General features: G+C 39.8%; 1 protein-coding gene across 1 annotated transcript in view; it reads left to right on the forward strand.

Moving 5' to 3' along the window:
• The first annotated feature begins 8011 nt into the window (after positions 1-8011).
• Positions 8012-14655, forward strand: part of LOC149283236 (E3 ubiquitin-protein ligase LNX-like) — a 71609-nt gene continuing 64965 nt past the window's right edge. The window contains exon 1 of the mRNA XM_089497777.1: positions 8012-8103. Coding sequence (XP_089353903.1) covers positions 8012-8103 — 92 coding nt within the window. The remainder of the gene's footprint in view (positions 8104-14655) is intronic.

Raw genomic sequence — 14655 nt, forward strand, 5'->3', positions numbered from 1 at the left:
GCTCTGCTTTAATACTTTTTTTTTACTTTATATGGCAAGCCGATCCAGCTTACCATATAAATAAAAAAAAAGTGTTAAAGTAGCTCCGGCCGGCGGCATCAGCACGCACCGGCCGTTTAGATTACATTCCCAGCAGTCTGATGGCTGCATAGTGATGGGAGCAGCGTGAGGTGGAAGCTCCGCCCCCTCGCACTCAGACCGCTGCAGCACCGGATGTCAGGTCAGTGACTTCCTGTCAGCGTAGAGGAGAACAGTGTGCAGCTACCAGGAAGTCAAGAGAAGTAGAAGGTGAGTAAAATAATGTATTTTTTGTACTGTATAATGTTTTTTGTATTTGTTAAAAACAAAAAAAATCGGCATGTGTGTGTATGTAAGTGTGTCCCCCTATATGCCACTCTGCCTCCAGAAATGCCTTATACCCCCCTATATGCCACTCTGTCCCATGATATGCCTTTTAACCCCCTATATGCCAGAGTGGCATATAGGGGTATAAGGCATTTTTGGATGCAGAGTGACATATAGGGGGTCAACGGCATATCTGGAGGCAGAGTGGCATAAAGGGAGTTAAAAGGGATGTCATGGGGCAGAGGGGCATATAGGAGGGTATAAAGCATATTGGGGAGGCAGAGTGGCATATAGGGGGCATAAGGCTTTTCTGTAGGCAGAGTGCCCCATGATATGCCTTTTAACCCCCTTTATGCCACTCTGCCTCCAGAAATGCCTTATACCCCCCTATATGCCACTCTGTCCCATGATATGCCTTTTAACCCCCTATATGGCAGAGTGGCATATAGGGGGTTAGAAGGCATATCATGGGACAGAGTGGCATATAGGGGTATAAGGCATTTCTGGATGCAGAGTGAGGGTATAAAGAGAGGGTATAAAGCATATCAGGGAGGCAGAGTGGCATATAGTGGGGCATAAGGCTTTTCTGGAGGCAGTGCCCCATGATATGCCTTTTAACCCCCTATATGGCAGAGTGGCATATAGGGGGTTAGAAGGCATATCATGGGACAGAGTGGCATATAGGGGGTATAAGGCATTTCTGGAGGCAGAGTGGCATATAGGGGGTTAGAAGGCATATCAGGGGGGCAGAGTGGCAAGCCTGGGGGCAGAGGTGCATAACTCGGGGGTAGGTTGTCAAATGAAAGGAAATAAAAACCAAATATGTCTCAATCATAGCTTTTATTAAATATGGAAAAAAATTGTCTACATGAATTAATAAAGAAATAAAAGTTTCTTACCAGAATATCGTGAAGAATAATGTGATCAGTGTTTTGTTCCACTAAATAAAATGGAACTCTTTCATCTAACAATGTTCGCAGTAGCAAATGTTTTGATCCTATTATGTGTAATGTATTTAATTTATTAGGGTGTTTTAACACTTTTGCTTTCTGGCATTTTAATACAAATAATGAGATAAAAAGAATTGCACATAGTGTGACGCGGGTATGTATAAGGGGTGCGTGTGGGTATAAGAGCTTGACCGTGACATAAACTTTATGGGGCTGGTCTCCAAATTTTTCCAGGGCTGCTTTTCAGTCCCAGTCCGGCCCTGGTGTAATGGTCACGTATCCCAATACTTTTGTCTGTATAGAGTAAGTATATATATATTTTATCAGCTGTTATGCTTGGCTATATATATATATATATATATATATATATATATATATATATATATATATAGCCAAGCATAACAGCTGATAAAAATCATTTCTTGTAGCTGACTGGAAGCCTGTGTAATAAGCCCACTCATGCATAATCCAAAAGCTATTTAAGATTCAGTGCTAGTAAATCACCTGTCCTCTCTATTAGAGTGGATGCTGTACATTTTTAATTATTAATGTGGCTATATAATTTTAAAATAGCAGGTCGTATAAGTATGTTAATATGTATATATATATTAATGAAACAGCCTCATATGTGTGAATGTTGGCTAGAGAAGAATGTATAACATAGCCTTGTGTGAGAGCTTGCTTATTTACAGCCTTCCCTGCAGCATTCCACATAATCCATGGCCAAGGTTAAGTGCTGTCAAGACCAGTTTGGAATGGGTCTGAGGAATTGTCTAGAGCAGGGGTGTCCAAGTTTTTTCTGCAGTGGGCCACTTCATCAGAATTGTATCAGTGCGAGGGCCGCACTCATTTTTTACTGAGAGAAAATATGGCCTTTAATAAGATATGCAGATTAAAATAAAGTAAATGACACAAAACCTTTACTTTTCCTCTCACTGATTTCTGGGATTTCTGGGCCTACAAATTCAGGATTCTGGAAAAGTAAAAATAAAATAGTTTTATTTATTTTAGGGATGCACTAAAATGAAAATTCTGGACCAAAAACGAAAATTTAGGGTTCACTTAGCCGAAACTGAAACTGACCCCCCCACACACTTTTAATAAAAGTAAGTTACACACTAAAATTGTACAAAAAATTATATATTTTGATTGTTAACAGCAATCTCAGGCATACCCAGATTCCAGCATGTACTGGTTGGCTGGGCATTGTACTTTTTGTCCAATTTTAGTGTGTAACCACACTTTTATTAAAAGTAACACACCACAATTGGACAAAAAAAATCAACAATATGACTTGGCATGATAGGAGTGTGATTGCTAACAGCAAAACACTCTTTTTATACCTAGGCAACCAGTGAATGCTGGAACCTAGGCATGATGGGACTGTGATTGCTGTTAGCAGATTGCTGTTAGCTGTTAGCAATCACACTCCTATCATCCCAAGTCAGCCAATACATGCTGGTACAGGGTGGCTGTAAGTGCAGACCCCATACTGCTGGCAGCATCAATACACAAGGGGGGCAGCTAGCCAGGTTTCAGCATGTACTGGCTGACTTGGCATGATAGGAGTGTGATTGCTAACAGCAAACACACTCTTTTTATACCCAGGCAACCAGTAAATACTGGAACCTAGGGATGATGGGACTGTGATTGCTGTTAGCAGATTGCTGTTAGCAGTTAGATGTTAGCAATCACACTCCTATCATCCCAAGTCAGCCAATACGTGCTGGTGCAGTCCCCATACTGCTGGCAGCATCAATAGCTAGCCAGGTTTCAGCATGTACTGGCTGACTTGGCAAGATAGGAGTGTGATTGCTAATAGCAATCACAGTCCCATCATGCCTAGGTTCCAGCACTTACACATCCATGCTATCACACACACACAAATTCATTCATTCACAGATTAATTCCCTCAATCAGACATACTCATTCACACAACCTACCCCCCCCCCTTACCTGCTCTACAGCTCTCGATGCCGCTCACAGACTTCAGCAGGGGGCGCGGCCTCCCTCGTTCTCCCCACAGAGGAGGCAGGACTGGAGCAGAGAATAGACCCTCCCACAAGTAAGCAGCAGGGCTTTTGTGATCCTGGCTGCCGATCTCATGCGGGCCGCACCTCGAGGTTTCGCGGGCCGCATGTTCGACGCCCCTGGTCTAGAGGTTAATGAAGTAATGGTATAGACTGTAATGCTCAGTGTATTTAGGGTTGAGAAAAAACGCACAAAGTCGTTGAACATTGCAGGAACCCATGTAAGCCCAGGAGCATATAGTATCCCTGCTTGTTCATTAACCCCTTGATGACAATTGCCGGTCCAGGCACGTCACGGCAAAACAAGTCGTTTACGACAAATGACGTGCCAGGACCGTCATTTGTTAAAACGGGTGAAAACAATCGATCCGTGATCGATTTTTTCACCCAAACGGCGTTGCTGTAATGCCTCGACCTTGAGGCATTCAGCAACGCCACGATCGGCACCAGGGGCCATGTCTGGCCCCTCCCCGGGGCGTCAACATCCGCCATACATTGTATGGCGGCGGACGCCCGTTTTAAAAGCGTTTAGGAGGCGATCAACGATCACTTCCTAAACTTAAATGGTGTCGCTGGAATGCCTCGATCAGGAGAGCGGTCACAGCCGGGAAAAAAAAAATAAAGATGAAAAAGTTCGCTAGATGGTCTACAGACCCTCTAGAGAACTCTGGCTCCACTTGCAAGTTGAATACAGGTACTGCATTCAACCATGCAAGTCAATGGAGCCCAGCTTTCTAATCACAGTGTGATTAGTAAAAATAAATTAAAAAATAAAATAAAATTAATAATAATTAGAAAAAAATAGTAAAAAAAACAGTAAAATGTAAAAATAATTTCCCACTTTTTTAAAAAGGCAAAAAAAATAAAATATATATATAAAAAATATATTTTTGTGAGCAAGTCCTAAAATTAGCACATTAGCTTAAAACAATTCTCGCATGGAAAGAGTTAAAATACTGGCATATTAAATGCCCATGGGGTGTCTACTTTAAAAAATGTATGATTTGATGGGGTAAATTGAATTGGCCGGGTTCAACAATGTCCCAATTAACGAGGGGGGAAGGATGGCCACACATCTAATTTCCAATTTAGTTCCCCCAACAAATGACAAACCCATGCATGTGGGATATCACTGTACTCAGGAGATGTTGCTGAACACATATTGGGGTGTCGTGTGACAGCGGCATATACCAGGAGCTGTAAATTCATACATAACATAGGTGTGTGGGGGAAAAATACACACAAAAGAATACTACTGCAAACTTTGAAAAAATTCTGGTGGTAAAATGTGTGCATGCAAAGAGTTAAAATACCAGCATTTAAAATACCCTGGGGTGTCTAGTTTTCAAAAATATATGGTTTTGTTGGGCACACTGAAATGGCCCAGCTCAAAGATGTATCAAATAGGGCATGGGCAGTGGATCCCCAAATGCCAAAGTTCAACATTGAAAAATGCGCATGCCCCAAATGTGGCCCTTTTGCACCACCCAAACAGCCAGGCAAAATCATTCATGTGAGGTATCGCTGTACTCAGGAGATGTTGCTAAACACATATTGGGGTGTTTTGTGATAGTGACATATACAAGAACCTTTTAATTCATACCTGAAGTAAAATGTCTGTGACAAAACAAATGCAAAAAAATGACTACCACAAAGTTTGACAAAGACTGGTGGTAGATATGGTGCATGGAAAGAGTTAAAATACTAGCATTTGAAATACCCTGGGGTGTCTAGTTTTCAAAAATATATGGTTTTATTGGGCACACTGAAATGGCCCGGCTCAAAGATGTACCAAACACCAAAGTTCAACATTGAAAATGCGCATGCCCCAAATGTGGCCCTTTTGCCCCCAAACCTTGATGGGGTGAATTGCATTGGCCGGCTTCAAAGATACCCGAAATGGCACATGGGGGGAAGAATTACCAGATTTGGAAAAAATGGCTTTGAAATAGCAAAACGCTACCTGTACTTATTGCCCCATAATGTGTAGAAAAAAGCAAAAAAACATAAAAACATTGGGTATTTCTAAACTCAGGACAAATAGTAGAATCTATTTAGCAGGGTTTTTCATTACCTTTTATACACGAGTAAAAGATTTTTCAACTAAAAGTTAGAAATTTTCTAAATTTTTCACCATATTTTATACTTTTTTTAATAGTAAATAATATGATACAATCAAAACAATGTCATCTAAAGAAAGCCCTTCTTGTCCTGAAAAAAAACAATATCTAATGTGTGTGGGTTCAGTAAACGGGAAAGAAGAAAATTACACGAGCAGCGCAGAAATGTTAAAACGGCCATTGTCACGAAGGGTACAAAAAGTAAAATCAGCCTTGTCACAAAGGGGTTAAGTAATGGTTATTACAGGACTCAATAGATACACAGTACATACAAAGGGTCAAAATTCTATATTCTCTGGAGTTTCATAGCAACACAGATCTCAGATAATCCACACGGTTTCACGTTATATGCATGCCTTTGTACTTCTGTAAATATACATTCTACACGAAAAAAAGACCAAGGCCAAGGTCGTAGTTTCCAGGCATCAAGATTTCCTTGAAGAAAATAATTTGGTGTCACATCCCTTATCTCTCTAAAAACTCACTCCTTATTTGAAAATATGACGCAATCAAATATTTCCTATGTAAAAAATACAATTATTGACGCAATGTTATGTTCTTTTGTAAGCCTCAGAAGTGAAGCTTCTTTAGTATTGTGGTCTGTTTTCCCATTTGAGGGCTCGTTAAAACTCATTCCCACTCTTTATGATGTATTTTATATAAACATTCATGAGTGATGCAGGATGGGTATTGCTTTGAAGTTGTAGTTTATCTACAGTTTGGATAAGAGTGATGTGAGTTTGAGATGATGAACCAAAACAGAGATCTACTGAAGAGATAAACAGTAGTCCATAAGTCTTAAGGTGGCATCTCTCTGTCTACCCAGCTAAGGTTGGTGTGGGGCATAGTATTGAACCCAGTACAATTACGGTAAAACTCTCATTCAAGTATATAGCATTACCATAGAAACGAAAATAAATCATGCCCTCTGGGTTGGTCCAGGAACTGGCAGAAGGGGCCAACCAATTTCTCCCATATCATTGATTGCTGTAAGGGCCCTAAAAGAAAAGAACCTCAAAAAGAAACTGATTAGATAATGCTAGTTGTGTCACAGAGGTGGGCTGGGTTGGGTTAGGGGGGCAATTGTCCCTCTGGCAAGCTCAAAATTCTTAAAACAGGGCTGGACCAAGTTTGACTGGCCACCTTGCAGAGTCAAGAATGTGGAGGGGTCACATACCATTTGGAGGGAGTGGAGGGGTTAAAGAGTGTGAATGTTTTATGTATGTATGTGTGTTTTAGTGTGTAAATGTGTTTGCTAGTGTGTATTTAGTCACTGGGAGGGGGGCACAAGGGGCCAGAGAGAGAGAGAGAGAGACACTTATTTTGGGGGGGTTAGAGGGGTGGCTAAGGGTGTGGCTTTATCTAGACTTTTTATTTGGCTCTGTGACCTCTAGATAGTTATCTATGCTATTGATAAAGCATTTATAAGATGATGAAGAAGAATGTATTATATTTACACAATTTAATGTAAAAACACATTTCCTGCTCTTTCTACACATATTATTGTAACGTTTAGGGCTGTTGAACATCATGGGATGAAAGAAGAACTGGGGATTTAGGGCCAAAAGAGGTACTATTTCTCCTAAAGAGGGACACTTGGGAAGTATGTGTTTACAAGGGCACGTTTGTTGTGTTTCTTGTTTATGTGTACAAAAACATTAAAATTCATATGCCAAAAACAATACCTTTTCTCTATCGCGCACCACATAAACCTATTGCTCAGCTGTATAACTCCTTCACAAACATATTCCCAGTAGATCTGACAATTTACAGCCTGGTTCAATACACATCACTTAACACTTTGATTGCCAAAGACCTGCACAAGGCACATCTTTCTGCACAAATCAAATGATAAATTGCAAATGCCAAACTGAATTCGCAGCAGTGAGGGGTTAAACAATACATTATAGCCTTTTGTCACATTGCCAGTTATGTTGCATCAGCTTGAAGGGTTAATATTGAAGTATTATTTATAAAGAGCCAGAATATTGTGCAGATTGGTCCATATTGTGAGTTGCTACCCCAGCATCATCATCATCATCACCTCGTTGTCCATCATGTCCATGGGTTTATAGCCCCCCTTTCCTCCATGGCCATAGCCTCTGTGCCTCTTTGGCTAGCTGTCTATTCAGTGCTCCTCTCCCTTGCTTAAGCTCTCACAATCCATCTGCTTCTGGCCAGTGATGTAAATGTACCAGCTGTTAGTAAAGAGCCACTCTGAGTGGTGCAGGAGGCTGGTCCCTTTACAGCAGCCTGCTTCCCAGCATAAGTCACTGTCTCGCCATCCCTGCTGCATTGTCCCTAAACACTCTCTACCAATCTGAGATCCAAGTCAACTAATCCTCTTACAGGTCAATGATTTTTTTTTTTCTGCCAGCATAGTTTGAGATTTCAATCTGATTTATAATGTGCTGCACAGCTGATGTGGAAATGGAAAGATCCATCTGAAAAAAAATAGACAAGATTTGGCTGCCATAAGAGAGCTAGAAACCCTTTTTTTCTTGTTACCTGGCAGAGGAATTGGGGAAGATAAAGCCCAGGAAGCTGTACCAGCCCTCTGCTCAAAATGAAGGCTCTCCTCTTACTGGTTTTACCTTGGTTAAGTCCTGCCAACTATATAGACAATATGGGCAATCTGCATTTCCTGTATTCTGAACTGTGAGTACTCACAGTAAATCCTCTGTGTCTTTGTGTCTATGCTGCCTGTTCACATCCATGTCCATACCCCATAACACTGCTAGTCTAATGGGGGGGGGGGATTCCTGTTTATGATTTGTTTTTATTTGGGGGGACAGCATCACAAACAACATGATTTATTTTTATGCTTCTCTGTGTTTTGATTGTGTGTTCTGACTCCAGCATTAAAGGGGTTAAAGAGGATTAATTTGTTTTTCTGCACTGCTATGTTATATTACGATTGCCCGTGGAAATGAATGAGTTAATAGAGAATGGTAACAGCATTGATGTGTATAACCGGATAGGAAACCTGTATCAGGTGTGCTTATGGAAATGGAGCTCAGTACCAGGGACTGTAAACCACTTGATGACATGTGTCCATACATCTTATTTCATGCCAAGGAGTCTCAGTATTGCAAATATGCATTACCGTGCATGCTTATGGAAGAAGAAATGTGCCTGAAAGGGTATACCGGAAAATCTGAAGCAAAACAAATTGGAATAATGAGCCCACAATCTTCATTCTGCTTATTTCGCCACACTGCTCATTATCCAATTATTATTTATTTTTTAGGTTATGCCTGTCTTCTTAAGGAGCCTCATTTGTATGCTCGGGGAACGTAATCACTGAGTCATTCCATTCCATACTAGTAATATCTGGGTTGTTGTTCATGCATAAGCAATAGAGATATCCTGTTTACTGATCAGATAGTAAATCCATTCAAAACAACCATGACATTATCAGGATGTTTGTGTGTTGAGCACATTGCTATGTAAATATTACAGCCCCCGGAAGAATTTCTTTCAGATGTACCCAATAGCACAGGTCACAAAAGCCGAAACGGCATTTGAATTTGTGACTGAGGAATGATAAATCAGTCCTGGTGACTGGAGGCTTGGGTTCAAATAACTTGATGGAGCCTGCAGAGCGGTCACTTCCGTTTAATACTAAGTGTATGGGGTCTTACTTAAACAGACATGAGTAACAACAAAGACCTTATTGTAGAAACTAGTGATACTTAATGCACATCGTTAATCATTAATTAATAGTTCTGCAGATGCTCGTCATGGGATGGGAGAACAGTGGCCTATCCATCAATTAACTGGCTCTGACTCATCAGGTTGTATGTTTCTTGGCACTTTTTGTGCTATTGTATTTTAGAGGTAAGATTAAAACAATGATGTGTCGTATGGTATAAAATAAATAGGTGTAACCAGGTAAAGGTAGAGATAAGTGTGCGCAACAACTAAATGGAGGTAATCTAGCGCACAAAAACATGTACAATGTAAACATATTAATACTGAGCACACAATTTAAGGGAAGTGCTTAATTGTCCTTTTACAGCAGAGGACAGACAAGGCAATAATTAATGTCAAGTTATCATACCAGCAAACTTTATAGATCATCTGTCTAAATGTGATTGTCAAATAGCCGGTCACAATAGCAATCATTTTGAAATCCAGCACTATAATTCTGGTTATAAAGTGGAATATAGTTTTCAGTTAAAGACTGTGGAGTTCTACATAAAAAGAGGTTATGGTGGTAACTTTTAAGAGTGGACGTCTCACCATTATAACAGACTGGGCATTCCATGACTTGCATTCCATGGGTGCTAAATTGATACGTCCTCTTTTAAAACTTTGCTCCAGAATCCCATTTTATATATTATCTTCTGTGTGAGAACCTAGTACAAAGACCATGACCTTCTGGGTCAAACCAACAGAGTTTCCACGTGTGCACACTACACCTAATTATATCTTCTTCTGTGACAACCGGGACAATTTATTCTCCTTTATTCTCCTTCTGTGTGTTGTTCAGAAGGTGTTCATGCCATGTTCCCCATGTGAAGTTTGCCGAAGGCAAGATGGCTTCCTTATGTAGCCTAGCATTGGTTCATTTTCCTCCGCACGACATGTCATGTTTTTTACTCATATACAGAATAAAATAAAATGTACAATGACACCAAAGGATACATTTGTCACGTTTATATCTAGCTGTTAAACTTTCTTGAAAATGCTATGTGTGTTTCGATCCACCAGGCTAAGAAGCAGCTTTTTATTCTCAGCGCAGAAGACCTTGATGTAATGATTGTATCCACTGAAAATTACAGATCATAGCCTTAAGACCAAATGTCTGATCTATATTGTATCATTAGCCAGTTTTCCTGAAATGGCTCTACACATTTCCAATATGCTTTGTGGCTAGTTCAGTGAATTGGCTAATGAGATCTTATCTATTCTATTTTTCTAGTAAGGAAGATCAATATCAAAGTAAACACAATAAAAAGAGGCATATAGTGGCATGTATTTTATAATTTGTAATGTGATACTTTCCTGTGTATGACATACTTGTGCAATATTTGTAACATAAGACCTATCATCATCATTACCCAGGAGATTCATGGTGTGACAGCTGATTACCAGGATGTGGAGGCAGTTCTTTGATCACTTGTGGGGGAGTAGTATTTACAGCCCATTGGTAATCTTAGCACTACCCTGTCTGCACTGGCACCCAAATGGAAAGGAGGACTTTAAGGCCAGTTCTAAGGTGCACCTTATCTACCAAGGTTTTTACAGGACAGTTCTCTTTCACGTAGCAGCCCTACTGTCCAGCATTTGAAGGGAGTGGGGAACAAGCTCTGTTTGAAGAGATCCCCTGATCATATTAAGACTGCATGCTAATTATTGTTCATAAGTGTCCCAGTCCTTTATTTCTGCTAAGATACTATTCCATTGACCAAAGATCACAAATACTTCATCCATTTCAATAAAATGAACTTACTGTAATCAATGGTACAGAGATCAATAAGTAGTAGAGCTGAAATTGCATTTGGTGCCCAAAATCCCAGTAACAGGCAGCTTTCAAGTAATTAATAATGTAATAGACCCCACAGTTTGTGTTACTTAGCGATTGTATTCTTTATAGAGGAACTGGCAGGCTCTTCTTCAGTACTTTCCAAGTTTCTATCATCCACCTGCTTTATTGTCTCTAAGGAAAGTAACATAATCATCATTTTTGCTCCAAGTAGTCTTTGTGTTTACTGTTACAATTTCTTGCTCATTTAACTCTTTTCTGTGCAAGTGGAATGAGCTTGATAGTGCTCTAAATACCACATATACAGTACTGGACAGATGATCTAGGCAAGTGTGAACAAAATCCAATAAAGTAAGAATGCTTCCCAAAATAGACATGTCAATAGTTTATTTCGTATCAAAATGAAAAGTGTGAGAACAGAAGAAAAATCAATCTAAATCAAAGCAATATTTGGTATGACCACCCTTTTCCTTCAAAACGGCATAAATTCCAGGGATTTTGTAAGTATACAGTTTGGTGTATGATGGAACAGCCAAATTTACTAAAAAGGTGAGGTTGCTAAAGACAATGTAAAAAGACATACACCATGACAAGACCGAGCACAGCAACAAGACACAAGGTATTTATACTACATCAGCAAGGTCTCTCTCACACGGACATTTTAATGCAGACAGGGCTTCCCAGATGTTCTGTCCAAGCTCTTTTGAAGAAGCACAAAGAAACAGGCAATGTTGAGGACCTTAGACACAGTGGTCAGCCAAGGAAACATAGTGCAGCAAAAGAAAGATACACCATGCTTCCCTTTGTAGCAGTGCCACCAACTCAGCATTGGGAGAAACCAGTGGGACCCTGGTACACCCATCTACTGTCTGGAGAGGTCTGGTTAAAAGTGGTCTTCATTGAAGACATGCAGCCAAAATGCTATACCTGCAACATCAAAACAAGTCCAAGTGACTCAACTATTCACATAAATACAGGAACTGGGGTACAGATGCTCTGGACTGATGAGTCAAAATTTTAAATATTTGGCTGGAGGAGAAGGCTGCTTGTCTGCTGAAGGGGTTGCATTTTTACAAATGGAGTTGGAGATTTGGTCAGAATGGTCTCCCCAATGCTTGGAAGTACAGGCAGATACTTATGTATCATGCAAACAATTAGGGAGGCATCTGATTGCCTCTAAATATATTCTGCAGGATGGCAACGACCTCAAAAATACAGCCAAAGTCATTAAAATCTATATGCAGCATAAAGAAGAATAAGGAGTTCCGGAAGTGATGGTATTGACTCATTGAATCTGTGGTTACTTATCCAAGATGTTTGGAACAACCTACCTGTTGAGTTCCTTAAACAACTGTATACAAGTGTACCTAGAAGAATCGATTTACCTATTGTTTGACTGTTCTGCTCTTTGGGGTTCTAATATTGTCAGGATAGTAACCATGCTATTTATATAACACATTAAAACCCATGCTGTATTGAACAATATTTAAGTTTGACAAAGTTTAAATATAATTTCCAAAGGCAAGAATGAGTAAGAAATCCATTGCATCTGTAAATGAAATATTGTATTTCACAAAACCAGAATAGTGCCAGATTCCTTGGCTTTCATTAGTCATGCCAATCAGAAATACAGATTGTCAGGCTATTTAACATGGAAATGATTTTATCTAGATTACCCAACAAAATTCCCTTGAACATCCTATTAATAGCTCCCTCCTGAAAAACCCTTCTTCATGCTTGAAAGAACTTAATGTATTAATTTAAGGTACCGTGGAAGAAAAGATATGAGCAAATTACAGGACAAGATAAATTAGCAGTGCTTCTAATAGAAAACCTTTGGCAAGAAATTGGAATTGGGAGCTCTGTCTGTTTTTAAATACAACCCACAGCTTATTTAGTCTGTGTGTGACTCTGGAAATAAAAGGGCTACTAATTTTTGTTCCCTGAGGTGTCCCATTAATGCATACATAAACTGTATGTATATAACACATGTTAATGTTTTATATACAGTACAATCAGTTTATGTATGCATACATGTTTTCATGTTAAAGACATGAAACTGTATACAGATAAATGAGCAGCATTCAGGAAGATGGAGGCACTGTTGCATTCTGAGACAAGTATAAGAAGCTCAAACCATTTTTCAAATGCTCATTAGGTAAAAGCAACACAATAAGCATGCCTAGGAACTTCCCAGGGAAGGCTTCCCAGAGCTCTCCCTCATTTGGGGGAGTGGCCAAACACCACTCCCCTGCACAAGGAAAGAGACCCAGAGACCCGGGAAAGCAGCGCTTCTCCCTGAGACTCTGGGTGAAACCCATAGAATTCCCATGTATGAAAATAAGGTGTCAATTATATCAATGGACTCTGTATAGCATGTATATTGAGATCTGTATCATGAATCTTCATTACAAAAGGTGAAAATGTGTTTTGTTTTTCCCAAGTCTCAAATAGGCAATGACAATACATGCAAATCAAACAACATTTATGCAATGGTATTACGCATATTTAATCGTGTCTTGTGGTTACCAAGGGTTGAGGGACGCTGATATGCATGGACTAATTCCCACAAAGCCTACAAACACATCTTTTAAAATGGAAATGTTGATGAGACCTGCAGTGGAATGAGTCACGTACCGCATATTTTGAGAACATTTTGTAAACCAGCAGAGCTGTGTGAAAACTGATCCTTGGTGTGCAAAATATACCAGGCTAAATACAAGTGACAGCAGATTACATTAAAGGTATATAGTCACTATAGTGCTGAGGTTGATTTTAGCCTAAATGCCAAGACATAATAGTGCCACACTTCCAATTAATTAGCTGAGTATATATTTGGTTATATAGAACCATAATAGCATAGTTATGCATTTTAAGTTATTTATGAGCTTTCAAAGCAGTGGTTTAACATTTTTTAGCTTAAAAATAAATAGACTTGTTTGCAGAAGGGGGGTCAATTACCGTATTTGCTCGATTATAAGACGACCCTGATTATAAGACGACCCCCCAAAATCTGAATATTAACTTAGGAAAAAAAGAAAAAGCCCGAATATAAGACGACCCTAAAGGAAAAAAGTTTTACCAGTAAATGTTAATTCATGTAAACTATTTTTTTTAATAAAAGCTATGATTGAGAAAAATATTTTTTTTGTTTTTATTTCTTGTATTTTCCAACCTGTCCCCCAGTTACGCACATCTGCCCCCAGGCTTGCCACTCCAATATGGCACTGTGGCCCATGATATGCCTTTTAACCCTCTATATGCCACTGTGCCCCATGGTATGCCTTTTGACCCCCTATGTGCCACTCTGCCTCCAGAAATGCCTTATACCCCTATATGCCACTCTGCCTCCAGAAATGCCTTATACCCCTATATCCCATTCTGGCATTTAGGGGGTTAAAATGCATATTATGGGGCAGAGTGGCATATAGGGAGGTATAAGGCATTTCAGGAGGCAGAGTGGCATTAAGGGAGTTAAAAGGCATTGTATAGAGCACTCTGCCTCCAGAAATGCCTTATACCCCTATATGCCACTCTGGCATTTAGGGGGTTAAAATGCATATTATGGGGCAGAGTGGCATATAGGTGTATAAGGCATTTCAGGAGGCAGAGTGCTCTATTAAATGCCCCCTTAACGCCACTCCAGAAATGCCCTATGCCCCCATTTAACACACACACACACACACACACCCTATACCCCCATTTAACTAACACACACA

This window comes from Sceloporus occidentalis, unplaced genomic scaffold (assembly GCF_023333645.1).
Source record: "Sceloporus occidentalis isolate IW3139 unplaced genomic scaffold, rSceOcc1.0.p SCAF_107, whole genome shotgun sequence".
Lineage (NCBI taxonomy): Eukaryota > Metazoa > Chordata > Lepidosauria > Squamata > Phrynosomatidae > Sceloporus > Sceloporus occidentalis.